This window comes from Somniosus microcephalus, chromosome 29 (genome assembly GCF_052327205.1).
Source record: "Somniosus microcephalus isolate GS21.2 chromosome 29, FLI_Smic_1.0, whole genome shotgun sequence".
Lineage (NCBI taxonomy): Eukaryota > Metazoa > Chordata > Chondrichthyes > Squaliformes > Somniosidae > Somniosus > Somniosus microcephalus.
This window is the reverse complement of record NC_141015.1, coordinates 6,444,657-6,471,864: the sequence shown is the minus strand read 5'-3', so window position 1 is coordinate 6,471,864 and position 27,208 is coordinate 6,444,657. Positions and strand designations below refer to the sequence as shown.

Here is a 27,208-nt window from a genome sequence, read left to right as displayed (position 1 = left end):
GAATCAGAGTGACAGGCAGAGCAGAGACAGCGTCCTCTGAGCTTCAACTCCGCCTCCAGCTTTCAGGCTTCAGCATTGAAATATTTGCCTGCTGCTCCCCCTCTCCCCGCACAGTGTTTAAAGCGACAGGAAGGGCCCATGCGAGCTCCCCAGCTCTGCCAGCGGGGGCCGTTTCCTCTGGGCTCGGCTGATGATCGCTGAACACATCAGGGAGCGGAGATATCACGGGCCCGAGTAAGGGAGCAAACAGCAGCCTCCTCACAGCAACACATCGCATTGGGACTGTGTCCACAGATGGGCTTTGAGTCGGGGCAAGTTCATCGGAAGCCGGGGATTGTCTGTAAGAGACAGATTGGAACAGGAACTAGTTCCGGAACATGGAGTGAGTGGGGGAAGGGAGAGGCCATTCTCGGGCTGTGTGTGTGTACAGTGTAAGGTAACATAGAAAGTAAATCACCTCGCACTTTCAAATCATTGCTGCTTTCTCCAAATCAGCAGTGAATGTTCCTGATTCAGTTCCAATCTCACCGTGTCTTTTGTTATTGTTCAGTGAACAAGGAAACACAGCCTGACAGTGAGGATGTGCGGAGATTCACAACGTCCATCGATTGCAGGCAGCAGGTGAGAAGTGTGAAAGAACACATTTCAAAAATCGGTTATTTGCTTTTGAGTTCTCCAGAACCGTGTTGCTGGTGATCGAGAGATACATTGTGGCTCCCTCAGATACATCAGCATCCAGGCTCTGAGACACTCTGTTAACTATTCAGGCCCTCAACTCGTTTTCAATATACTGGAAAAAATAGATGTGCAGCCCAGCTACCTATGGAATTATTCCAGGAAGCGATCCACCATTGTACACCTGCTCCCGTGGGAGTGAGAGATATAAAGCTGGAGTGTGCCAATCGGATGTCCCATTCATGGTCCAGTGCTGGGTTTGGGTTGTGTCTGGATGCTGATAAGATCATAAGATAAGAAATAGGAGCAGGAGTAGGCCAATTGGCCCCTCGAGCCTGCTCCGCCATTCAATAAGATCATGGCTGATCTGATCCTAACAGCCAATCCACTATCACAGAACCATCTCCTGAATCTAACAGAATTAGACACACGAAATAGGAGCAGGATCAGGCTACACGGCCCCTGGGCCCGCTCCGCTACCCACAGGGCCATGACCGATCTGAACCTAGACTCATGTCCAAATTCCTGCCCGCTCCCCGTAACCCTTAATTCCCTTTACTTCTAGGAAACTGTCTATTTCTGTTTTAAATTTATGTAATGATGTAGCTTCTACAGCTTTTTGGGGCAGCATATTCCATGGACCTACCACCCTCTGAGTGAAGTAGTCCCTCCTCATCTCAGTTTTGAAAGAGCAGCCCCTTATTCTAAGACTATGCCCCCACTTCTAGTTTCACCCATCATCGGGAACATCTTCCCCGCATCCACCCGATCCAACCCCTTCACAATCTTATATGTTTCAATAAGATCGCCTCTCATTCTTCTGAACTCCAATGAGTAGAGTCCCAATCTACTCAACCTCTCCTCATATGTCCATCCCCTCATCCCCGGGATTAACCGAGTGAACCTTCTTTGTACTGACTCGAGAGCAAGTATGTCCTTTCTTAAGTATGGACACCAAAACTGTACGCAGTATTCCAGGTGCGGTCTCACCAATACCTTGTACAACTGAAGCAATACCTCCCTATTTTTATATTCTATCCCCCTAGCAATGAAAGCCAACATTCCATTGGCCTTCTTAATCACTTGCTGCACCTGCATACTAACCTTTTGAGTTTCGTGCACCAGGACCCCCAAATCCCTTTGTACTTCAGTACTTTCCAGTTTCTTGCCATTAAGATAATAACTTGCTCTACGATTTTTCCTGCCGAAGTGCATAACCTCACACTTTCCAGTATTGTATTCCATCTGCCAAATCTCTGCCCACTTACTTAGCCTGTCGATGTCCCCTTGCAGGTTTTTTATGTCCTCCTCACTCACTACTTTCCCTCCCATCTTAGTATCATCTGCGGAAAAAGGAAGACATGTCGGAAGCACTGGTGTGGAAGGTGGCATCGTCGGAGCAGATACGGCAGAGATGGAGAAACTGGGAGAATGGAATGGAGTCCTTACAGGAGGCGGGGTGGGAGGAAGTGTAGCCCAGGTAGCTGTGGGAGTCAGTGGGCTTGTAGTGAATATTGGTCGATAACCTATCCCCAGAGATGGAGACGGAGAAGTCGAGGAAGGGAAGGGAAGAGTCAGAAATGGACCATGTGAAGGTGAGGAAGGGTGGAAATTGGAGGCAAAGTGAATGAATTGTCTAGTTTGGGGCGAGAGCAGAAAACGGCACCGATACAGTCATCAATGTATCGGAAAAAGAGCTAAGGGAGGGGAGCTGAGTCGGACTGGAACAAAGATTGTTTGACATATCCCACGAAAAGGCAGGCATAGCTAGGACCCATGCGGGTACCCATGGCAACACCTTTGATTTGGAGGAAATGTGTGGAGTTAAAGGAGAAGTTGTTCAATGTGAGAACAAGTTCAGCCAGGCGGAGGAGGGTGGTGGTGGATGGGGACTGGAGGGGCCTCTGTTCAAGGAAGAAGTGGAGCGCCCTCCGGCCATCCTGGTGGGGGATGGAGGTGTAGAGGGATTGTATGTCCATGGTGAAAAGGAAGCGGTTGGGGCCAGGAAACTGGAAACTGTTAAAGTGGCAGAGGGCGTCCGAAGAGTCGTGAATGTAGGTGGGAAGAGACTGGACAAGGGGAGAAAAGATAGAGTCGAGATAGGAAGAGATAAGTTCCGTGGGGCAAGAACAGGCTGAAATGATGTGTCTACCAGGGCAGTCCTGTTTGTGGATCTTGGGAAGGAGGTAGAAGCGGGCTGTGCGGGGTTGGGGAACTATGAGGTTGGTGGCAGCGGGGGGAAGATCTCCAGAGGAGATGAGGTCAGTGACAGTGGTTTGATGTTCGGCAGTAGGGTCATGGTCCAGGTGGAGGTAGGAGGAGGTGTCGGAGAGTTGGAAGCCGGGGATTGTCTGTAAGAGACAGATTGGAACAGGAACTAGTTCCTTAACATGGAGTGAGTGGGGGAAGGGAGAGGCCATTCTCAGGCTGTGTGTGTACAGTGTAAGGTAACATAGAAAGTAAATCACCTCGCACTTTCAAATCATTGCTGCTTTCTCCAAATCAGCAGTGAATGTTCCTGATTCAGTTCGAATTTCACCGTGTCTGTTGTTATTGAACAGTGGATCGGAGCCTGAGAGTGAGGATGTGAGGAGTTTCACAAAGTGCATCTATTGCAGGCAGCAGGTGAGAAGTGTGAAAGAACACATTTCAAAAATCAGTTATTTTGTTTCGGTGCATTGAGTTCTCCAGAACCCTGTTGCTGGTGATTGGCAGATACATAGTCGCTACATCAGGTACATCAGGATCCGTGCTCTGAGACATTCTGTTAATTACACAGGCCCTCAACTCGGTTTCAATGGAATGATAGAGCCATAATCATAGAGTCATAACGGCACAGAAGGAAGCCATTCGGCCCATTGAGTCTGTGCCATCTCTCTGCAGAGCAATCCAGTCAGTCCCATTCCCCTGCTCTATCCCCGTAGCCCTGCAAGTTTATTTCCCTCAAGTGCCTATCCAGTCTCCCCTTGAAAACATTGAGTGTGTCCGCTTCCACCACTTCCATCGGCAGCGAGTTCCAGGTCCTCAACACTCGCTGCGTAAAAATGTTTTTCCTCACACCACCGCCCCCGCCCCATCTCTTGCCCAAAACCTCAAATCTGTGTCCCCTAGTCCTGGTACCATCAAGTAGTGGGAACAGCCTTTCCCCGTCTAGCCGATCCAAACCTGTCATAATCCTGTACACCTCTATCAAATCACCCCTCAACCTCCTTTGCTCTAATGAAAGAAATCCAGCATCTCCAACCTTTGCTTGTAGCTAAGATCCCCAATCCGCAGAACTTTTTGATAAATCTCCTCTGCACCCTCTCAAAGGCCTTCACATCCTTCCTAAAGTGTGGTGACCAGAACTGGATGCAATTCTGCAGTTGTGGCCTAACCAGAGCTTTATAATGATTCAGCATAACTTCTCTACATTTGTACTCAATACCTCTATTTATGAAACCCAAGATCCCATATCCTTTGCTAACCACTATCTCAATATGTCCTGCCACCTTCAGGGACCTATGCCCATTAACTCCCAGGTCCCTCTGTCCCTGCACATTCTTTACAATTGTGCCAATACGTGTATATTGCCTCTCCCTGTTTCCTCTGCCAAAATGCATCACCTCACACTTCTCTGTTTAAATTGCATCTGCTACTTGTCTGTCCATTCTGCCAATCTTTCTATGTCCTGTTGCAGTCGATTGGTATCATCCTCACTCTATTGCACACCCCCACATAAGGTGTGAATTGCAAATTTAGATATTCTACTTTGTATTCCAATTTCCAGGTCATTTATAAATATAATAAAGAATGCAGTGGTTGCAGCACTGACAGTTGGTGAACACTACTGTCTACCATCCTTCTCTCTGAATAACAGCCATTTACCACAACTCGCTGTTTTCTGTCCATAGACTGAAAACAATTGCTTGTACAGACCAGGTACCTGTGGTTATATTCCAGGAAGCCTTGCGGAATTTGATAGGTAATCCAATGGGACTGGGAGATATAAACCTGGACTGTGGCAATAGGGTCGTCCCATTCATGGTCAAATGCTGGGGTTGGTTTGTGTCTGGATGCTGATAACTTACTATAGAACCATTCTACACACCTGCTGCGGAGAATCGGAGTCCCACTGTATTGCAGTGAGATCAGACCACGACACAATTTGTATCGCAGTTTCCTCTCCCCAGATACTTTACTTTGTTATCATAAACAAACACACTAATTATTAATTTATTTTTATATTCTACCCACAACTGTCCATATTGTATAACTAATTCTGTTCTCATATTATAATTCTCGGAGCAAAATACTTCACTGAGCCAGAATAAATGTGATCTTTCCTCCACATGGAACAGGAGGATCAGTGCAGGCAGCTCCTTCTCACACACAGTAAGTACATTATCACTCACAGAATGACAGATTGAGATTGAATCACAATCACTTACTGCAACTGAGATTGACTGACAGATACAGATGAAGACCCACACTTAACTACCAGAGATAGACAGTTACTGAGTAAAATCCACACTCCCATACCAGACACAGACAGATAGACAGAAACTGAAGCTCACATAGCAGATACAGACAGGTGCAGACAGAAACTGACAGGTACAGATAACACCCAATGAGAAGCTGATGGGTACAGGACAAAATTCCACTCACATACCAGAAACTGACAGACACAGGACAAAACCTCACTCACATACCAGAAACTGACTGGTACAGGACAAAATCCCCCTCACATAACAAAAACTGACAGGTACAGGACAAAATCCCCCTCACATAACAAAAACTGACAGGTACAGTGGAAAATTCACTCACATACCAGAAACTGACAGGTACAGGACAAAATCCCCCTCACATACCAGAAACTGACAGGTACAGTGGAAAATTCACTCACATACCAGAAACTGACAGGTACTGGACAAAAACCCATGCACATACCAGAAACTGACTGGTACAGGAAAAAAACCCCACTCCCATATCAGAAATGGACAGGTACAGTACAAAATCCCACTCACATACAAGATAATGGCAGCTACATTACTAAATCTCACCCACATATCAGAAACTGTCAGATACAGAACAAAACCCCAATCATATATCAGAAACTGATATTTACAGGACAAATCCTCCCTCACATTTCAAAATCTGGCAGGTACAGGACAAAACCACACTCGCATATCAGAAGTTGTCAGGGACAGGTCAAAACCACATTCACAAATGAGAAACTGACAGGAAGAGGTCAAAACCCCACTCACATATCAGAAACTGCCATATACAGGACAAAACATCACTCACATACCGGAAATTGACAGGTACAGGACAATACCCCCTCACAGATCAGAAACTGACAGCTACAGGAAAAAAGAACAATAACATAAAGAAACTGCCATATACAGGACAAAACCCCACTCACGTACCAGAAGCTGACAGGTACAGGACAAAACCCACTCACATACCAGAAGCTGACAGGTACAGGACAAAACTCACTCACATACCAGAAACTGACAGGTACAGGACAAAACCCACTCACATACCAGAAACTGACAGGTACAGGACAAAACCCCACTCACGTACCAGAAGCTGACAGGTACAGGACAAAACCCCACTCACATACCAGAAACTGACAGGTACAGGACAAAACCCCACTCACATACCAGAAACTGACAGGTACAGGACAAAACCCACTCACATACCAGAAACTGACAGGTACAGTACAAAACCCACTCACATACCAGAAACTGACAGGTACAGGACAAAACCCCACTCACGTACCAGAAGCTGACAGGTACAGGACAAAACCCCACTCACGTACCAGAAACTGACAGGTACAGGACAAAACCCCACTCACGTACCAGAAACTGACAGGTACAGGACAAAACCCACTCACATACCAGAAGCTGACAGGTACAGGACAAAACCCCACTCACGTACCAGAAACTGACAGGTACAGGACAAAACCCACTCACATACCAGAAACTGACAGGTACAGGACAAAACCCACTCACATACCAGAAACTGACAGGTACAGGACAAAACCCCACTCACGTACCAGAAGCTGACAGGTACAGGACAACAACCACACTCACATATCAGAAACTGAGAGATACAGCACAAAACCCACTCACAAACCTGAAACTGACTGGCACAGTACAAAACCCCACTCTCAAACCAGAAAGACAGGTACAGGACAAAACCTGACTCACATATCAGATGCTGACATTTACAGGACAAAGACCGACTCACATGTCAGAAACTGAGAGGTACAGGAGATAACCCCACTCGCATGACCAAAACTGACAGGTACAGGATATAACCCCACTCACATACCAGAGACTGATAGGTACAGGATATAACCCAATTCATATACCAGAAACTGACAGGAAGAGGAAAAAACCTAATTCACATAACTGAAACTGACAGGCAAATGCATATCCACACTCACATAACAGAAACTGACAGGTACAGGACAAAACCCCACTCACAGATCAGAAAGTGACAGCTATTGTACAAAACACCACTCACATGACAGAAGCTGACAGGTACAGGACAAAAGCCCACTAACATACCAGAAACAGACAGGTACAGGACAAAACCCAAATCACAGATCAGAAACTGACAAGTAAAGGACAAAATCCCACTCACGTATCAGAATCTGACAGCTATAGGAAAAATGAACACTAACATAAAGAAACTGCCAGGTACAGGATAAAGCCCCATTCACTTACAAAGAACTGATAGGTACAGAACAAAACCCCATTCAGGTACCAGAAACTGACAGCTACAGGAAAAAAAAACACAAACATAAAGAAACTGACAGGTACTGGACAAAACCTCACTCACAAACCAGAAACAGACAGGGAGAGGACAAAACCCGACTCATATATCAGATACTGACATTTACTGGACAAAGACCCACTCACATATCAGAAACTGAGAGGTACCTGACAAAAGCCCTCTCAAATACCAGAAACTGACAGGTACAGGATATAACCCCATTCACATACCAGAGACTGATAGGTACATGAGAAATCCCAACTCATATGCCAGAAACTGACAGGTACAGGACAAAACCGCACTCACAGATCAGAAACTGACAGCTATAGTACAAAACCCCACTCACATATCAGAAACTGACAGGTACAGGACAAAACCGCACTCACATAACAGAAACTGACAGGCAAATGCACATCCACACTCACATAACAGAAACTGACAGGTACAGGACAAAACCCCACTGACATATCAGAAACTGGCAGGTCCAGGAAGAAAACCCAATCATATATCAGAAACTGACAGGTGCAGGAAAAAAACACCACGAACATACCAGAGAATGACAGGTACAGGACAAAGCCCCACACACATACCCGCGGGGTGCTGAAGGTTTTCCTGGAGAATGTGATCAGGGATGCGATCACCTACACTGAGCACGCCAAGCGCAAGACGGTCAATGCCATGGATGTGGTGTACGCTCTGAAACGGCAGGGCTGCACTCTCTATGGATTCGGCGGCTGAACAACTCGACCCTTTCCACCAAACACAACACAAAGGCTCTTTTAAGAGCCACCCACCACCTCACAGAGAGAGCAGTGACCTGGGAGCGAGGGTAGACAGTTGATTTACATTGTGATCGGTGTAGATCTATATTTTACTCCAAGTTCTATATTCTGGTGTGTGGATGTTTTAAATCAACATAGGCACGATGGGCTGAATGATCTTTATTCACAGAATCGTAGACATTTACGGTACAGAAGGATTCAGCACAAAAAATATCTATGCTGCCGAATCCCACTTTCCAGATCTTGGTCCTTAGCTTTTCAGTTTATGACACTTCAAGGGCGTAACATATAGTTTTTAAATATGATGAGGGTTTCTGCCTCTACCTCACTTTCAGGCAGAACGTTCCATACCCCCAACAACCTATGGGTGAAAAAAGTTCTGCTCAACTCTCCTCTGCTTCTTCTACCAATTATTTTAAATCTTTACCCCCTGGTGATTGATCTCTCTGCTAAGGGAAATAGGTCTTTCCTGTCCACTCTATGTAGGCCCTTCATATACACATCAATCAAGTCTCCTCTCGGCCTGCTAATGTGCGGAATCGTTCTGTGATTCTATAAAAGGACGATATCCCGAATGAATAATTCAACTATATTAATGCTGCGACTTCCTCTGAAAAGAGCTGTTGCTTTGTTTTGTGCTTTTACAGTGCGTTGTGAAATTTATTTGCTATTGTACCTTCCGACACCCCGTGCTTGGCCAGCTCCCGGGCAGCACCAGGCTCACGGCGGTCTGGATGTGTGGACACAATCCGCACTCTCCAAACAATTCACAATTCACAATTCAAATCGCTTTATTGGCATGATAAGTTACATCTTATGTTGCCAAAGCATCAAAATACATTTATGGTTTAGCACATAAACGCAGTTCTATTCATACAGTGTATAAACAGGTATATCCCTGAGTGTATAAATATACATTCGCATTGTTTATATATATTCTTTTCTTAGTTTACTGGTTGTCCCTCTGTTCATGGCAAGCTGTAACATAGTGTGCCGCCAGTGTTATACAGCTTCTCTCCTCTCCCAGTAGGAATGGGAGTTTTTGGTTGTCATTCAGATTTCTGAAATCAGGGCATATTTGTGAGAATTTTTGGTAGAAATTCTCCCTGGTGCCCTGATATTTTCCACAAGCTGTGAGGAAGTGCATCTCTGTCTCCACCACTCCCTGACTGCAGTGAGAGCATATCCTGTCCTCTCTTGGCAGCCTGGTCTGCCTGTGTCTGCCTTTTTCGATCGCTAGGCTATGTTCGCTAAGTCTGTACCTTGTCAAGGTTCTTCTCAGTTTGTTATCCTTTACCATGGTCAGGTAATCAGCTATGTTGTATTGTCTGTTTAGGGCCAAGTAGCAATTGAGTTTGCTTTGGGTTTTTGTTGTTTCTGCCCAATATGTCAGATATTTTTCCTTTTGCTTAGCGACGATTGTGTTGGGTCGAATTCTTTGTGTTACCCTGTCACTGTCCTGGGGCTGGTTATTGTTAGTCGTTACTTCACTGAGTCCCAGGACTAGTTGACTGAGGGTATTCTTCTTTATGGTCAGCTCTTGGCATTTCAGGGCGTCGTAGTGATAGCATTGGGGATTGCTCATTTGTAGGTGATTCCAAAATTTGGTGGCTCTTTTTTGGATAGTGATTATTAATGGATATTGGCCTAGTTCCGCCCTGCATGCATTGTTTACTGTTTTCCTTTGAGTTCGGAGGATACTTTTACAGAATTCTGCATGTAGGATCTCAATTGGGTGTTTGTCCCATTTTGCAAATTCTTGTTGAGTTAGCGGTCCCCATACCTCACTGCCATAGAGTGCAATTGGTTCAATTACTGATTTGAAAATTTTGAGCCAAATGCTAATTGGGATTTCTATTTGGATTGATTTTTTGATGGCATAGAAAGCCCTTCTTGCTTTCTCTTTCAGTTCATTCACAGCCAGTTTGAAGTTTCCCGTAGAACTGATTTTTAAGCCCAAGTATGTGTAGTTAGTGGTTTGTTCAATTTTGGTTGTTCCTACTGTGAAATTTATTTTGGATCCCTGATGTTTGTATCTTTGCTGGAACACAAGGACTTTGGTTTTTTGGGGATTTATTGTCAGGGCCCAAGTCTGGCAGTACGACTCCAGCAGGTCCAGGTTTTGCTGTAGCCCCTCTTTAGTAGGTGACAGCAGAACCAGGTCGTCTGCATAGAGGAGGAATTTAACCTTGGATTCATATAGGGTGAGGCCGGGTGCTGTAGATTGTTCAAGTAGCTTTGCCAATCCATTTATGTAAATATTAAAGAGTGTCGGTGAGATTGGCAAGCCCTGCATCACCCCCCGCCCCTGTGGGAAGTATTTTGTTTGTTTGTCTCCAATTTTAACTGCACATTTGTTGTTTGTATACATTGATTTAATTACATCATATGTTTTCCCTCCTACCCCACTTTCGATAAGTTTCAGGAATAAACCGTCATGCCAGATGGAGTCGAAAGCCTTCTGGAAATCTACAAAGCATGCGTAGATTTTGCTTTTGTTATGGTGAACGTGTTTGTCAATCAGGGTCTGTAGGGTGAAGATATGATCGGATGTTCTATAGTTTGGCAGGAATCCAATTTGGCTTTTACTCAAGACATTGTGCTCCTCAAGGAAGTTTATAAGTCTTTTGTTTATGATGCTACAGAATACCTTCCCCAGGTTACTGTTTACACAGATGCCTCGATAGTTGTTTGGGTCGATTTTGTCCCCACTTTTGTATATGGGCGTTATGAGTCCTTTGTTCCAGATATCAGGGAAATAACCGACACTCAGAACCAAGTTGAAGAGTTTTAGGATAGCCAGTTTCATTTTGTTGTCTGTGTATTTAATCATCTCGTTTAGTATGCCGTCTGTCCCGCAGGCTTTTCCTGGTCGCAGGTCCTTGAGTTTTTCAAGAAGTTCTTTTTCTGTTATTATGGCGTCTAGCGGGTTTTGGTTATCTTTTATGGCCATTTCTAGCTTTTCCAGTTTTTTGCATATTTGGTGTTGCTCTGGTCTTAGTGTGTTTTTCTGGTATAATTTTTCAAAGTGGTTTACCCATGTGTCCCCATTTTGAATGGCCAAATCGTCGTGTTGTTTTTTGTGTAGTGTTTTCAAGTTTTCCCAGAAACAATTGGAATCAATGGATTCCTCCATGGAGCTGAGTGTATTCTTAATATATTGCTCTTTTTTGGTTCTGAGTGTGTTTCTGTATTGTGTTAGTGTCTGACAATAAGTAGGGCGTAGTTCCTCGTTTTCTGGATGTCTGTGTTTTTGGTTTGATATTTTTCTAAGTTTTTTCCTCATGTTATGGCAATCTCGGTCAAACCATTTTTCATAGTTTTTTGTTTTGGGTTTGTTCTTGCGAGCTTTCAAGTTTGTATTTGTTGCCAAATTATCAAAAATATTGTTTAGTTTACTAACTGCCCGGTTTACGCCTTCTTTATTGTGAGTGTATATGTTATCCAGAAAGGTGTCTAAGAGAGCTTGAGTTGATGCATTGCTAATTGTTTTCTGGTATTTTTCCGTGTCGTTTTTGGCCCATCTGTACGATTTTTTGGTGTTGTACAGTTTACTGGGTTGTGTTTCTATGTTGTTTGTTTCTGTCTTTTTGAGGAACATAGTAATTTGACTGTGATCTGACAGTGTTGTTTGTGGTTTGACTGTGAATGCTCTGAAAGAGGATGGGTCTAAGTCTGTAATCATATAGTCTACTGTGCTGCAGCCAAGAGGTGAGCAATAGGTCGATCTTCCTAGGAGGTCTCCTATGAACCTACCATTGACAATGTACAGACCCAGGTTTCGACAGAGCTGTAGTAGCTGTTTTCCGTTGGTATTTGACTGCTTGTCGCAGTGATGCCTGTATGGAAGGGAAGGGATGTCAAAGTGGTTATTCCCGAAAACGTAATTGTTTCCCTGATTATTGGTGAAGTCTGGTTCTTCGCCCGTTCTTGAATTGAGGTCCCCACAGATCAACACGTTCCCCTGGGCCTGGTATTGGATAATTTCCCCCTCCATGTTGGAGAAGGTGTCCTCTTTAAAGTACGGGGAATCGATTGGAGGGATATAAAGTGCGCAAATGTAAACATCTTGGGTGTTTGAGATAATCTCCCTCTCAAGTTTGAGCCACATATGGTTTTCGCCCTTTTTTATAAATTTGATGTAATTCTTAAGTTCTGTTTTAAACCAGATCAGTATGCCTCCGGAGTCTCTGCCTTGGGTTACACTTGGTAATTTATTGGAGGGGACCACCAGCTCAGTGTACCCTTGGGGACAGCCAGTGTGTCCTTTTCCTTTATACCAAGTTTCCTGTAAAATGATAATATCTAGGTCTTTAGTTTCATCTATGAACTCTGGGGTCCTACTTTTCACTTCTCGCAGTGAAGAGCGTAGACCTTGGATATTCCAGGTCGAAATATATAAGGATTTCATGTTAAGTTTGATCTTTTACTATGATAGGTTAAAGAGTGGTACGTGTTTGTCGTGTCTAAGTGTGGGAAAAAAAAAGATCACATCAGTTGTCCACAAAAGTTAATACAATTTGGTCAAACTATTGGAGTTTGGTGACATCTCCTGGCCGCCAGCCAGTGGTGCAACAGGAAAACCATTCCTCAGTAACTATTTTAAACTGGAGAGAAATAACCTGAACATCTTGTTTCCGTTCAGTCTAAGATGATTGCAAAGTGTTTTACACGTCCTGACTAAAGCTCCAAAGACCTATGGCGAATGATCTGTAAATACAGCGTCTAACATTTTAAAATTAGGGCGATGATTGTATCGTGGTGTGGCTCGCTGACCTCCCTCGCGAGTTCATTGAAGTTCGATTCGAGGCATCGCAACCAGGCTCCTGTTAACACAGTTTAGGTCACCCTATCGCAGTTTATAGCAGATGCATTGCTGGACATCTTCCAAAATTCTATAGGATCTGGAACAGTTCCGATGGATTGGAGGATAGCTAATGTAACCCCACTATTTAAAAAAGGTGGTAGAGATAAAACGGGGAATTACAGACCGGTAAGCCTGACATCGGTAGTGGGGAAATGCTAGAATCCATTATAAAAGATGTAATAGCAGAGCACATGGAAAACAGTGACAGGATCGGACAAAGTCAACATGGATTTACAAAAGGTAAATCGTGCTTGACTAATCTACTGGAATTTCTTGAGGATGTAACTGCTAGAATAGATAAATGAGAACCAGTGGATGTGGTGTATTTGGACTTTCAGAAGGCTTTCGATAAGGTCCCACATAAGAGATTAGCGTGCATAGTTAAAGCACATGGGATTGGGGGTAAGGTACTGTCTTGGATAGAGAACTGGTTGGCAGACAGGAAGCAAAGAGTTGGAATAAACGGGTCCTTTTCCGAGTGGCAGGCAGTGACTAGTGGTGTACTGCAGGGATCGGTACTAGGACCCCAGCTATTCACAATATATATAAATGATCTAGACGAGGGAACTAGATGTAATATCTCCAAGTTTGCAGATGATACAAAGCTGGGTGGGTGCGTGTGCTGTGAGGAGGATGAAGTGAAACTCCAGTATGATTTGGACAGGTTGCATGATTGGGCAGATGCATGGCAAATGCAGTATAATGTGGATAAATGCGAGGTTATCCATTTTGGTATCAAAGACAGGAAGGCAGATTATTATCTGAATGGCAATAGATTGGGAGAAGGGGAAGTGCAACGTGACCTGGGGGTCATTGTGCACCAGTCGCTGAAGGTAAGCATGCAGGTGCAGCAGGCGGTTAAGAAGGCAAATGGTATGTTGGCCTTCATAGCGAGAGGATTCGTGTACAGGAGTGTGATGAAATAACTGTGTTCTGATATTTGTACTTGCACTTGTAATGTCTGGAATGTTCCACTAGGGGGAACCACTAATGCTCCTCCCTGGCCCCGCCCCATAGCGAGAAGATTCGAGTACATGAGCAAGAATGTCTTGCTGCAGTTGTACGGAGCCTTGGTGAGACCACACCTTGAGTATTGTGTGCAGTTTTGGTCGCCTTATCTGAGGAAGGATGTTCTTGCCATGGAGAGAGTGCAGTGGAGATTCACCAGATTGATACCTGGGATGGCAGGAATGACTTATAAAGAGAGATTGGGTCGATTAGGTTTATACTCGCTAGAGTTTAGAAGAATGAGAGGGCATCTCATTGGAACTTATAAAATTCTAACAGGACTAGACAGACTAGATGCAGGAAGGATGTTCCTGATGGTGGGGGAGTCTAGAACCAGGGGTCACAATCTAAGGATAAGGGGTAAGCCATTTAGGACTGAGATGAGGAGGAATTTCTTCACCCAGAGAGTGGTGAACCTGTGGAATTCTCTACCACAGGAGGCAGTTGAGGCCAATTCATTAAATATAATCAAGAAGGAGTTAGATATATTTCTTAAGGTTAAAGGGATCAAGGGATATGGGGAGAAAGCAGGGACAGGGTACTGAATTTGGATGATCAGCTATGATCTCATTAAATGGCGGAACAGGCTCGAGGGGCCGCATGGCCTACCCCCTGCTCCTATCTTCTATGTTTCTTTGTTTCCCTTTGTTCTCAGACCCGTTCATTTACAGCGCCTGCCGACGAATTAAGAGCTTGTTCTACGGGTAAGACTCAGATTCCAGTCACATCGTTCTCTCTCAAGGCATTTTCCGGTTTTAAAAATAACTGTTGGGGGTTTATTAACCCGAGACTTCTTGCAGTGTAACAGCCCAGAATGGGAGTTCTAACAGAGACCGGAACAGGGGGCAGACTGAACACTGTCCCTCTTCTCTTTTCAAAGGACTCCCGGTTCTGTTTTCACTCCCGCCTGTGCAAAGGATCCATCGACAATTATTGAAACCTCACTTTTACAAAGATTGAGCTGGAATCTGTCCGCTTACAGAACCAGTGGGGGTTGATTCCCGCCCGTTACATTCTGAAATTGAACAGGCTGATTGTCACAGTCCGGACTGTGCAAGGGAAATATGGAATAAGACAAACGGGAATAAAACGTGCTTGGAAATCTTTGGCTAATGGTGAATTTATTAACATAATCCTCAATTTAAAAATTATTGGCGGGGCTTTTGAGATTTAAAAAATCGTTGGCGGTCTGACTGTTGAGGCAGTTATTTCCGACCTCTTTTCATTGGTGGGAAAAACAGACTGTGATTGGTCACCGGAAAACACCAATGAAATTCACCACAGAGCGACCAATCACTGGTACGCTGTCTGCATTCCTCCAGAAGGTATAAGATGGGCAGATGTGGGAGGAGGTTTTCATTCTTTCTCTGACTGTGTTCATTTTGGAAATGTCTGGAAGAGGAAAAACCAGCGGTAAAGCTAGGGCCAAAGCCAAGTCTCGCTCATCCCGGGCCGGACTGCAGTTTCCTGTGGGCCGTGTTCACAGGCACCTGCGAAAGGGCAACTACGCTCAGCGTGTGGGTGCCGGAGCCCCGGTCTACATGGCTGCTGTGCTCGAGTATCTGACCGCTGAAATTCTGGAGCTGGCCGGCAACGCGGCCCGGGACAACAAGAAGACCCGCATCATCCCCAGACACCTGCAGCTGGCCATCCGCAACGACGAGGAGCTCAACAAGTTGCTGGGAAAGGTGACCATCGCTCAAGGCGGGGTGCTGCCTAATATCCAGGCGGTGCTGCTGCCCAAGAAAACCAGCACTGCCAGCTCCAAGAGCAAGTAAAGCGCACAAGATTCAATCTAATAACCCAAAGGCTCTTTTCAGAGCCACCCACATTATCTTTGAAAGGGTTGGTTACTGTTCTGTTCTATGGGTCACAATTATACCAGACTGATTTAACATGTTAAATCTTAAAATCTACTTTGAAATTCATTTGCCACAGTTTTGCCCATTAAGTTATCTATCCAACACTCACCTGACAATCAAGTGCTTCCACATAGTGACAGATACAATTGCTATCCTGTATGAACGAATACTCCCTCACTCACATGCAGTACCAGTGAGTGAGTGGTAGTGCTTTTCCTATACTCACCTGTCAATCCCACACTGACAGTACCAGAAAGTGACAGATAAAGTATCTAGTGTAGCCTCAGCAGACAATTTAAAAATGTCACACTGTACTAGATAGTGTCAGATACAGTATCGTTTTTCAACAGCCAATCTGCCACTGACAATACAGAGGGTGAGAGAGGCGTTGTCTATCGTAGGCACTTTTGTCAATCCCACACTGACGCACAGTACCAGAGAGTGACAGATACAGTATCTATCCCATATTCAGCAGTGAATCCCACATTGGCACATAGTACCAGATTGACAGAGGAAGTGTCTATCCCACACTCAATGATCAACCACACTGTTCACACTAGAATCGGGTGAGCGCGTCCATCTGCATTTAATGGTTCGATAGCAAAATACTGCGGATGGCAGCTGTCTCCCATTCTGCCAGCGCATTTCACACCTAATCTAGAGCTGTCTTTTGTCTCCACTAGTCCTATCACCATCTCATCTCGTTTTGAATACCTCTTAATGTCTCTTCTCTTTTGTTGTCTCCCAGCCCGGCATCTTAATCTATTTAATTCCCTGTACCTCTTTAGCCTTGATAAAGGGTTTTGACCCGAAACGTTGACTCTAATTTCTCTCGAGGGAATTGGATGTAATATCTCCAAATTTGCAGACGACACAAAGCTGGGTGGGAGGGTATGCTGCGAGGAGGATGTCATGAAACTCCAGTACGATTTGGACAGGTTGGGTGATTGGGCAGAAACATGGCAAATGCACTATTAATGTGAGGTTATCCACTTTGGTGGCAAAATCAGGAAGGCAGATTATTATTTGAATGGCAATAGATTGGGAGAAGGGGAAGTGCAAAGAGACCTGGGTGTTCTTGTGCACCAGTCGCTGAAGGTAAGCATGCAGGTGCAGCAGGCGGTTAAGAAGGCAAATGGTATGTTGGCCTTCGTAGCAAGAGGGTTCGAGTACAAGAACAAGGATGTCTTGCTGCAGTTGTACAGGGCCTTGGTGAGACCGCACCTTGAGTATTGTGTGCAGTTTTGGTCACCTTACCTGAGGAAGGACGTTCTTGCCATGGAGGGAGTGCAGTGAAGATTCACCAGGCTGATACCTGGGATGGCAGGAATGACGTAGGAGGAGAGATTGTGTCAATTGGGCTTATACTCACTGGAGTTTAGAAGATTGAGAGGGGATCTCATCGAAACCTATAAAATTCTGTCAGGTCTGGACAGACTAGATGCAGAAAGGATGTTTCTGATGGCCGGGGAGTCCAGAACCAGGGGTCATAGTCTAAGGATAAGGGGTAAGCCATTTAGGACTGAAATGAGGAGGAATTTCTTCACCCAGAGAGTGGTGAACCTATGGAATTCTCTACCACAGAGGGCAGTGGAGGCCAGTTCATTAAATATATTCAAGAAAGAGTTGGATATATTTCTTGATGCTAAAGGGATCAAGGGATATGGGGAGAAGGCAGGGACAGGGTACTGAATTTGGATGATCAGCCATGATCTCGTTGAATGGCGGAGCAGGCTCGAAGGGCCGAATGGCCTACTCCTGCTCCTATCTTCTATGTTTGCACGGATGCTGCCTGGCCTGCTGAGCTTTTCCAGCATTTAATGGTTGTTTGGAGTTTTCAGCTGGACCAATAAACTACTTGGCAATGGTTTTAAGCGGAACATAAACAGGGTACTGAGGTGTCTGTCGAAATCAAAATGGTTTCTGCTGAATATTTGTCTCTTGTTGCAGCACTCGCTGTCGGCCAGGAGATGGCACCAACCTCTAATAGTTTGGAGAGTGCGGGTTGTGTCCACACATCCAGACCGCCGTGAGTCTGGTGCTGTCCGGGGAGCTGGCCAAGCACGGGGTGGCCAAGAACGCCAGCGCCAAGTAAAACTCCACAATTTACTGACAAAAAAACCCACAACGGCTCGTTTAAGAGCTACCCACAGCCTCTCTGAAGGAGCCGCCTGTTTAATACACTGATTGTCAGTTTATTCATTCCGGCTAACGTCCTATCAATCTGGTGATGACATTATCAGACAAATAGGGAAACTGCCGCATTTTAAAATCTGTCTCTGTCGAATTTATTAATTATAAAAAAAAGTATTTATTTTTTTGAATTTAGCGGATTGTTTCAAGATTAATTTATAAATTCTTCAATTGAGGCCAATAGTTAGTTTTGTTAAGGTAATGAGATTCCAATCAAGCGACCAATCCGAAGTAGCCTCAGGTTGCAGCGGGCTCCGAGAGTTAGAACTGGAGACATTACAGTCCATCCAATGACTTTTCTTAAACCCTTGAATTCCACAATCCCCGACAGTATCTGCGCAGGAAGCAAACTTCAGAAGGAGAATAATCTCACAAGTTGGCCTCTTGTCACAGCAGCTCGGTTTAACCTATTGTGAGGTGGAAAGCTCCGGTTCCCCGTCACACAATCTGTCTGATATATAAAAGCTGAATGGAAACAGAACACTGAGCGCATGGACACCCAGGAAGACTAAAAGAGCTTTTCACTGTGAGGGGAGAATACAGGGTCCGGCCCAAAGAGTCACTTGTAACCCCATAATAATCCTTATAATTCTGAAGCTACTCCTCACCCCAATATATCCCCGCTCCCGGTCCTGGGGCGCTGCTCTCTCTGTGAGGCGGTGTGGGGTTCTAAGAGGAGCCTTTGTTTTGTGCCCTGGATGTTGTCACGAAGCACTTTACGGTGGCGCTTGGCTCCGCCTTTTCCCAGTCCTTTGCCTCCTTTACCTGTTCCAGACATGACGATTCCTCACAGGATTATAAACTGAATGATAAACTCTCGCCGTCCTGATGTATTTATGAAGCCAACCCGGAAAAGCAGAGTGTGAGAGAGGCTGTGAGGAGACAGGATCAGAGTGACAGGCAGAGCAGAGACAGCGTCCTCTGAGCTTCAGCTCCGCCCCCAGCTTTCAGGCTTCAGCATTGAAATATTTGCCTGCTCCTCCCCCTCTCCCCGCACAGTGTTTAAACCGACAGGAAGGGCCCATGCGAGCTCCCCTCCCCCAGCTCTGCCAGCGGGGGCCGTTTCCTCTGTGCTCGGCTGATAATTGCTGAACACACCAGGGAGCGGAGATATCACGGGCCCGAGTAAGGGAGCAAACAGCAGCCTCCTCACAGCAGCACATCGCACTGGGACTGTGTCCGCAGATGGGCTTTGAGTCGGGGTAAGTGGAGCGGCCGTCGTTGGCTCTTTGAAGGAGGCAGAGTGCAGCATGAACCAGTTCCGGAACATGGAGTGAGTGGGGGAAGGGAGAGGCCATTCTCGGGCTGTGTGTGTACAGAGTAAGGTAACATAGAAAGCAAATCACCTCGCTCATTCAAATCATTGCTGCTTTCTTTCCTCAAATAAGCAGTGAATATTCCTGATTCAGTTCCAATGTCACCGTGTCTGTTGTTGTAGGACAGTGAACAGTGGAAACACAGCCTGACAGTGAGGATGTGAGCAGTTTCACAAAGTGCATCTATTGCAGGCAGCAGGAGAAAGATCACATTTCAAAAATCGGTTATTACTTTCGATGCTTTGAGTTCTCCAGAACAGTGCTGCTCGTGATCGAGAGATACATTGCAGCTCTCTCAGATACATCAGGATCCGGGCACTGAGAGATTCTGTTAACTGCACAGGCCCTCAACTCGGTTTCAATAGACTGAAAACAATTCTTTGTACAGCCCAGGTACCTATGGTTATATTCCAGGAAGCCATTCTGAATTTTATAGGTAGCCCCATTGGAATGGGAAATGAAACCCTGGACTGTGCAATGGGGTGGTCCAATTCCTGGTCCAGTGCTGGGTTTGGGTTGTGTCTGGATGCTGATAACATACTGTAGAACCGTCCAACACACCTGGTGTGGAGAATCTGAGTGCCGCTGTGCTGCAGTGAGGTCAGACAGTGGCACTGTTTGTATCGCGGTTTCCCCTCGCCAGATAATTTACCTTATTGCAAACAAACACATTAATTATAACTCTTTTTATATTCTCCTGGAACCTGTCGTTATCTTATAACTAATATTAATCTCGTATTATTATTCTCATAGCAAAATACTTCAATGCGCCCGCATGAATAGGATCTTTCCTCCAAGGAACAGTGCAGGCAGCTCCTTCTCACACAGAGTAAGTACATTATCACTCACAGAGCGCAGAGACACAGAACTGGCCTCAGTCCTATTATCACAGGCAGCAGGAACAGTCCCGCTTTGATCCGAATTTCCAGAGTTATATTATGAATCTCACAGTCGTTACCTGAGGAATGTTGTCCTTATCTGAGGAAGGATGGCCTTATCTGAGGAAGGATGTTCTTGCCATGGAGGGAGTGCAGTGAAGATTCACCAGACTGATACCTGGGTTGGCAGGAATGACGTATGAGGAGAGATTGGGTCGATTAGGCTTATATTCGCTAGAATTTAGATGAATGAGAGGGGATCTCATTGAAACTTATAAAATTCTAACAGGACTAGACAGAATAGATGCAGGAAGGATGTTCCCGATGGCAGGGGCATCCAGAACCAGGGGTAAGCCATTTAGGACTGAGTTGAGGAGGAATTTCTTCACCCAGAGAGTGGTGAACCTGTGGAATTCACTACCACAGAAGACAGTTGAGGCAAATTCATTAAATATATTCAAGAAGGAGTTAGATATATTTCTTAAGGCTAAGGGGATCAAGGGATATGGGGAGAAAGCAGGGACAGGGTACTGAATTTGGATGATCAGCCATGATCACATTGAATGGCGGAGCAGGCTTGAGGGGCTGAATGGCCTAATCCTGCTCCTATCTTCTATGTTTCTATGTCACTTGCAGCAGCAGAATAAGATGTTATTTCAAAGCCCAAACACATTGCAATGATTGGCAGATCCATTTTCACTCCCTTACTCACACACACGAACAGATAGACACTGATATGGAGTCAATGCTCGCTGCTGGCAGTACTTGGACTATCAAACCCAACAACTACCATACAAGACCAGAGAATCGGAGATAATGGACTGAACCAAATCCTGAGACAGCCACTTATGATCACAAACTAGCATTAGCTTACACAGGTGGAGAAGGAATGCAATCCAACATTCACACAGAGCAAGAATAGTACAGTACAATAGACTGTCAATTACATAATAATTCTCAAACTCACATATATTACCAGTCTAACAGATACAGAATCAATCCCACACTCACAAACAGTAGCAAAAACTGACAGCAACATAATAAAGCAGACATTCTCAAAGCAGAGACAGACAGCTACATAGTAAATTACAGAATCACACCAGAAACTGACAGACAAAACAGTACATCAATATACTGGAAACCGAGTTAGAGGATAATCCACACACACATCCTAGAGACGGATATTGCTAGGAGAAATCCCACATTCATATACCAGGTTGACAGCTATAGATAAATTCAATGCACATTTAAAAGAGACTGACAGATACAGAGTGAAACTCACACTCACATCCCAGAGAGTGACAGGTACAGGGGGAAACTCACACTCACATACCAGAGACTGTCAGATACAGAGTGAAACTCACACTCACATACCAGAGACTTTCAGATTCAGAGTGAACCCTTTCTTCCAGGGTGGAAATTGACAGGTAGAAAGGAAAACCCACACTCATGTATCAGAAACTGACTGGTACTGAATAAAACCAGTACTAGCATACCAGATATCGATGGGTATAGATTTGAACCCACATTCACAAACCAGAGACTGATTGATGCAGTAAAACTCACAATCACAAATCAGAAACAGCCAGTTATAGCAGAAAACCCAGAATAACATTTCAGACACTGATAGATAGAGAATAAAAAATGCATTCAAATATCATAGACAGACTAAAACCCACATTCACAAACCAAAGACTGACAGAAACAGAGTAAAATACATTCTCACAGAACGGAAATTGAAAGATGCAGAATAAAACCCACACTCACATGTCAGAGACTGACTTGTAGTGTAAAATCTAAAATTCACAAAGTAGAAACTGACAGGCACAGGGTAAAACCCACATTTACGTATCAGGGACTGACAGGTATAGGTTGTTTCAAACACTGACACAAAGTATCGGAGGATGACAGAATCAGAATGAATCCCACACACACATGCAGAACCAGAAAGTGAGAGAGACACAATGAATCCCTCACTGACACCGATTATTAAAGACTGATTGCTACAGAATGAATCTCACTCTCACACAAAATCCAGAGGCTAACAGAGAATGCGCCTCACTGTTACATACAGTACCAGACACTGAAAAATACAGAATCAATCACACAATGACAAGAGTATCAGAGACAGATATACAGAATTATTCTCACTCTCACACAAAGTACTAGAGACTGAAAGACACAGAATTAATCTAAATCCAAGACAGACCACAAGAGACTAACATATATAGCATAAATCCCACTCATACATACAGTATCAGAGAATGACACATACATAGAGTCATAGAAATTTACAGCACGGAAGGAGGCCATTTTGGCCCATTGTGTCCGCGCTGGCCAACAAAGAGCTATCAACCTAATCCCACTTCCCAGCTCTTGGTCCGTAGCCCTGCAGGTTAAAGCATCCCAATTGCACATCCAAGTACTTTTTAAATGTGGTTAGGTTTCCTGCCTCTACCACCCTTTCAGGCAGTGAGTTCCAGACCACAATAACCCTCTGGGTGAAGAAATTTCCCCTCAAATCCCATCTAAACCTTCCCCTAAGTACTTGAAATCTGTGCCCCTGGTTTTTGACCCCACTGCTAAGGGAAATAGGTCCTTTCTATCCACTTTATCTATGCACCTCATAATTTTACACACCTCAATAAGGACTCCCTTCAACGTCCTCTGTTCCAAGGAAAACAGACCAAGCCTATCCAGCCTATCCACATAGCTAAGATTCTCTACTCCTGGCAAGATCCTTGTACATCTGCTCTGTACCCTCTCTAGTGCAATCACATCTTTCCTGTAATGTGGTGATCGGAATTGCACGCAGTACTCTAGCTGAGGCCTAACTAGTGTTTTATACAGTTGAAGCATAACCCCCCTGCTCTTGTGTTCTATGCCACGGCTAATAAAGGCAACCATTTCTTATGCCTTCTTAACCACCTTATATACTTGGCCTGCTACCTTCAGGGACCAGTAGACATGCATTCCAAGGTCCCTTTGTTTCTCTACACTGCTCAGTGCCCTACCATTTAATGTGTATTCCCTTTCCTTTTTACCCCTCCCTAAATGCATTACCTCACACTTCTCCGGATTGAATTCCATTTGCCACTGTTCTGCCCACCTGACCAATTTATTGATGTCTTCCTGCAGTCTACAGCTTCCTTCTTCTGTATCAACCACACAGCCGATTTTAGTATCAACTGCAAACTTCTTAATCATACCCCCTATATTCAAGACAAGATTGTTGATATATATCACAAAAAGCAAGGGACCTATTGCTGAGCCCTGCAGTATGACTCCCACACAGTACCAGAGACTGACAGATACAGAATTAATTTAACTCTCACACACAGTATCAGGGACTGACATATACAGAATGAATCCCACACTTTCATACAACACCAGAGACTGACAGATACTGAATTAATCTAACTCTCACATAGAGAATCATAGACTGACAAAGAGAAAATGAATCACACAGTAACTCAGAGAATCAGAGACAGACAGGCACATAATGAATCCCACACTCATATACAGTACCAGAAAATGATAGGGACAAAATGAATCCCAATCTGATACAGAGTATTAAAGACTGACTGATACAGAATGAATCTCACTCTCAAACATAATACCAGAGACTGACAGACACAGAATGTACCTCACTGTCACATAGAGTATTTGACACGGAGTAATACAGAATCAATCCACACTGACACAGATTATCAGAGACTGACAGGTACAGATAAATCTCACGCTCACATACTGTATCAGAGACGGTCAGATACACAGAAATAATCTCACACTCACTTACATTACCAGATAGTGAGAGACAGAATTAAACTGACACTCACATGCAGTATCAGAGATGACAGATAAGCAGAATGAATCTCACACTCTGAAACAGTACCAAATAGTGACAGAGACAACATTAATCTAACTCACACATACAGTATCAGAGACTGAAAGGTACAGAATAAATCCTAAACTCACATGCCATAGCAGGAACTAACAGATATAGAATAAATCTCAGTCTCACATACAGTATTAGAGATTGTCAGAGAAAGAGAATTAATCACACACTGACACAGCGTATCAGACGGTGACAGACCCAGGATTAATACACACTCGTACACCGTACCAGCAAATGATAGAGACAAAGTTAACCCCACATTAAATACTGATTGGTGCAGAATGAATCTCACTCTCACATACACTACCAGAGATTGACAGATATATAACTACTCTAACATGGACATATAGAACAGAGACTGACAGACAGAGAATGAGTCTCACAGTAAAACAGTGCATCAGAGGGCCTGGCAGATACAGAATGAGTACACAATCACAGGCAGTACAATTAATTTGCAGAGAGGTTCATTCCCACACTCACATACAGTACCAGATACTAGCAGAGATGGAAAGAATCTCAAACTAACATCAAGTACCAGAGACTGATTTGTGCAGTACGAATTCCACTTTCATAAACCGAGTGTTTAGCATATTCATGCAGAATCCTTTGCTGAAATATAGTGCGAGAGGCGGACTGATTCAGAACTAATCAGACTAACAGTTACAGAATGAATCTCAGACTCGCACACCGTCCCACTGACTGACAGATACAGAATGAAACACAGACTCTCATTGTCAATGACTAACAGATGCAGAATGAAACACAGACTCACACATCCCAGTGACAGACAGATACAGAATTAATATCACACACACGTACACTACCAGAGAATGAAAGATTCCGAATGAATCCCAACACTGACACACGGTACCAGAGTGTGACGGATACAGATGGAATCCCACACTGACACATGTAACAGAGACTGAGATTGAGAATGATTCCAACACTTACATAAATAACCAGAGGCTGATACAGAACTATTCACACACACACACACAGTACTCGGGACTGGCATTACTGAACTAAAGTGGCGCAGACCACCCCGCAAGGCTTGAATATAGAGCACAGGTTGGACATTTAAATTGCAGACCCGTGCAGCAGAAGTGCTTGGGGCATCTTTAATGGTCTGGGAAATGGAGAATGGGAAAATGATGATTCCTCTGCGCCTGCAATGACTTTTCTGACTGCAGGGGGCGTGCTTGTGACAGAGATTCAATCTGATTGGATGTATAAAGCAGCCAATCAGGGAAATGCAGAACAATGGAAAATGACATCACTCTTCAGCAGCCAATCACAACCATTGCCTTCACCCATCCCTCATTAGCATAGGGCTATGGGGGCAGCCTATTTAAGCCGGGCCCGGAGCAGAATTGTGTTATTTTGTGTTTGAAATCGAGTTTGAGAATGGTTGATGAAAAGAAAACAATGGCCAAGAAGGGCGCCAAGAAAACCGTCACTAAGCCGGCAGTGAAGGGCGGCAAAAAGCGCAGAAAGTCGAGGAAGGAGAGTTACTCCATCTACATCTACAAAGTGATGAAGCAGGTTCACCCCGACACCGGCATCTCCTCCAAGGCCATGGGCATCATGAACTCGTTTGTGAACGATATTTTCGAGCGCATCGCGGGTGAGGCTTCCCGCCTGGCCCATTACAACAAGCGGCACACCATCAGTTCCCGGGAGATCCAGACCGCCGTGCGCCTGCTGCTGCCCGGGGAGCTGGCCAAGCACGCCGTGTCGGAAGGGACAAAGGCGGTGACCAAATACACCAGCTCCAAGTAAAACTCCACGCTGTCCTGAAAGAACAAACCCAAAACAGAAAGACTCTTCTAAGAGCCACCCACAATCTCTCTGAAAGTTACACAAACGCATCTGCATTTAGACACAATTTACTGTAATTTCCTGAACAAGTGTGTTTGAGAACGTTTGAATTTCGAGCTTTAGATTAAATTTTGTATTCTCAGATAAGCAGTTTCACTGACCGGATCGACCTTAGCGTCTTTGTTGAATTCCCTGTCCAATAAACTACAAACACGATCCGTGGTCGCTATTTCCCTTTGCACTCCGACTCTGACTCTTCCAGAGCCTGCCGAAGAATTAAAAGCTTGTTTTTGGAATGAGACTCGAATTTGAGAAGGGCCGAATGACCGTCAATGTGCTGTAATGATTCTGTAATAGATTTGAAGTGCAGAGTGCCTCCTTTAATGAATTTTAATGATATTGTCCGCCTATTGCTTTTCTGGAAAGCGAGTGGTCAGGGTCTGGCATGAACTGACTGTAGCTCAATCGTAGCGTTCAACAGCGAATTGGATAAGTACCTGTAGGGAAAAAAATGCAGGGCCGCGGAGAAAGGGCGGGAGAGTGGGATTAGCTGAAGTGTTCTTGCAGAGAGCCGGCACGGGTTCGATGGGCCGAATTGCCTCCTACTGTGATGTAACGATTCTATGATTCTGTAATCGATTTGAAGTGCAGCGTGCCCACTTAATTGATTTTTAATTATATATTCCGTTTATTGCTTTTCTAGAAATCCTTGATTATCAGGATTTCTCTGAAAGTGTATTTAGTTTTTGTGAAGATTTTACAGGGGATTGTAACGTCAACGTGGAGAGGTTGCTGGAAGCTCAGAGCCCTTTCTCGCTCTCTGAATCTGTCTTCTTCCTTCCCGCTCTCCTCGCTCTCTTTCACCCCCCCTTACTTCCGCCTCACGTACAGTCTGCCTTTCTCAGCCAGGTCCGCTCACGCTGCATAAATAAAGTTGTAAGACAAGAAATTTTCATTCAGCGACGATTTCAGTGAAGAATCAACATGACTGGACGAGGTAAAGGAGGCAAAGGACTTGGCAAAGGCGGAGCCAAGCGCCACCGTAAAGTGCTCCGTGACAATATCCAGGGCATCACCAAACCAGCCATCCGCCGCCTGGCTCGCCGTGGCGGTGTCAAACGGATCTCGGGCCTGATATACGAGGAG

At 44.7% G+C, this 27,208-nt stretch overlaps 1 protein-coding gene across 1 annotated transcript; it reads left to right on the top strand.

Annotated features, from left to right (window-relative positions):
- The first annotated feature begins 23,459 nt into the window (after window positions 1–23,459).
- Window positions 23,460–26,292, top strand: LOC147098437 (histone H2B-like). Its single transcript, XM_085970114.1, has one exon. It carries the CDS (start codon window positions 25,649–25,651, stop codon window positions 26,021–26,023), a length of 375 nt encoding a protein of 124 aa, XP_085826240.1. The 5' UTR covers window positions 23,460–25,648; the 3' UTR covers window positions 26,024–26,292.
- Window positions 26,293–27,208: the final 916 nt, after the last annotated feature.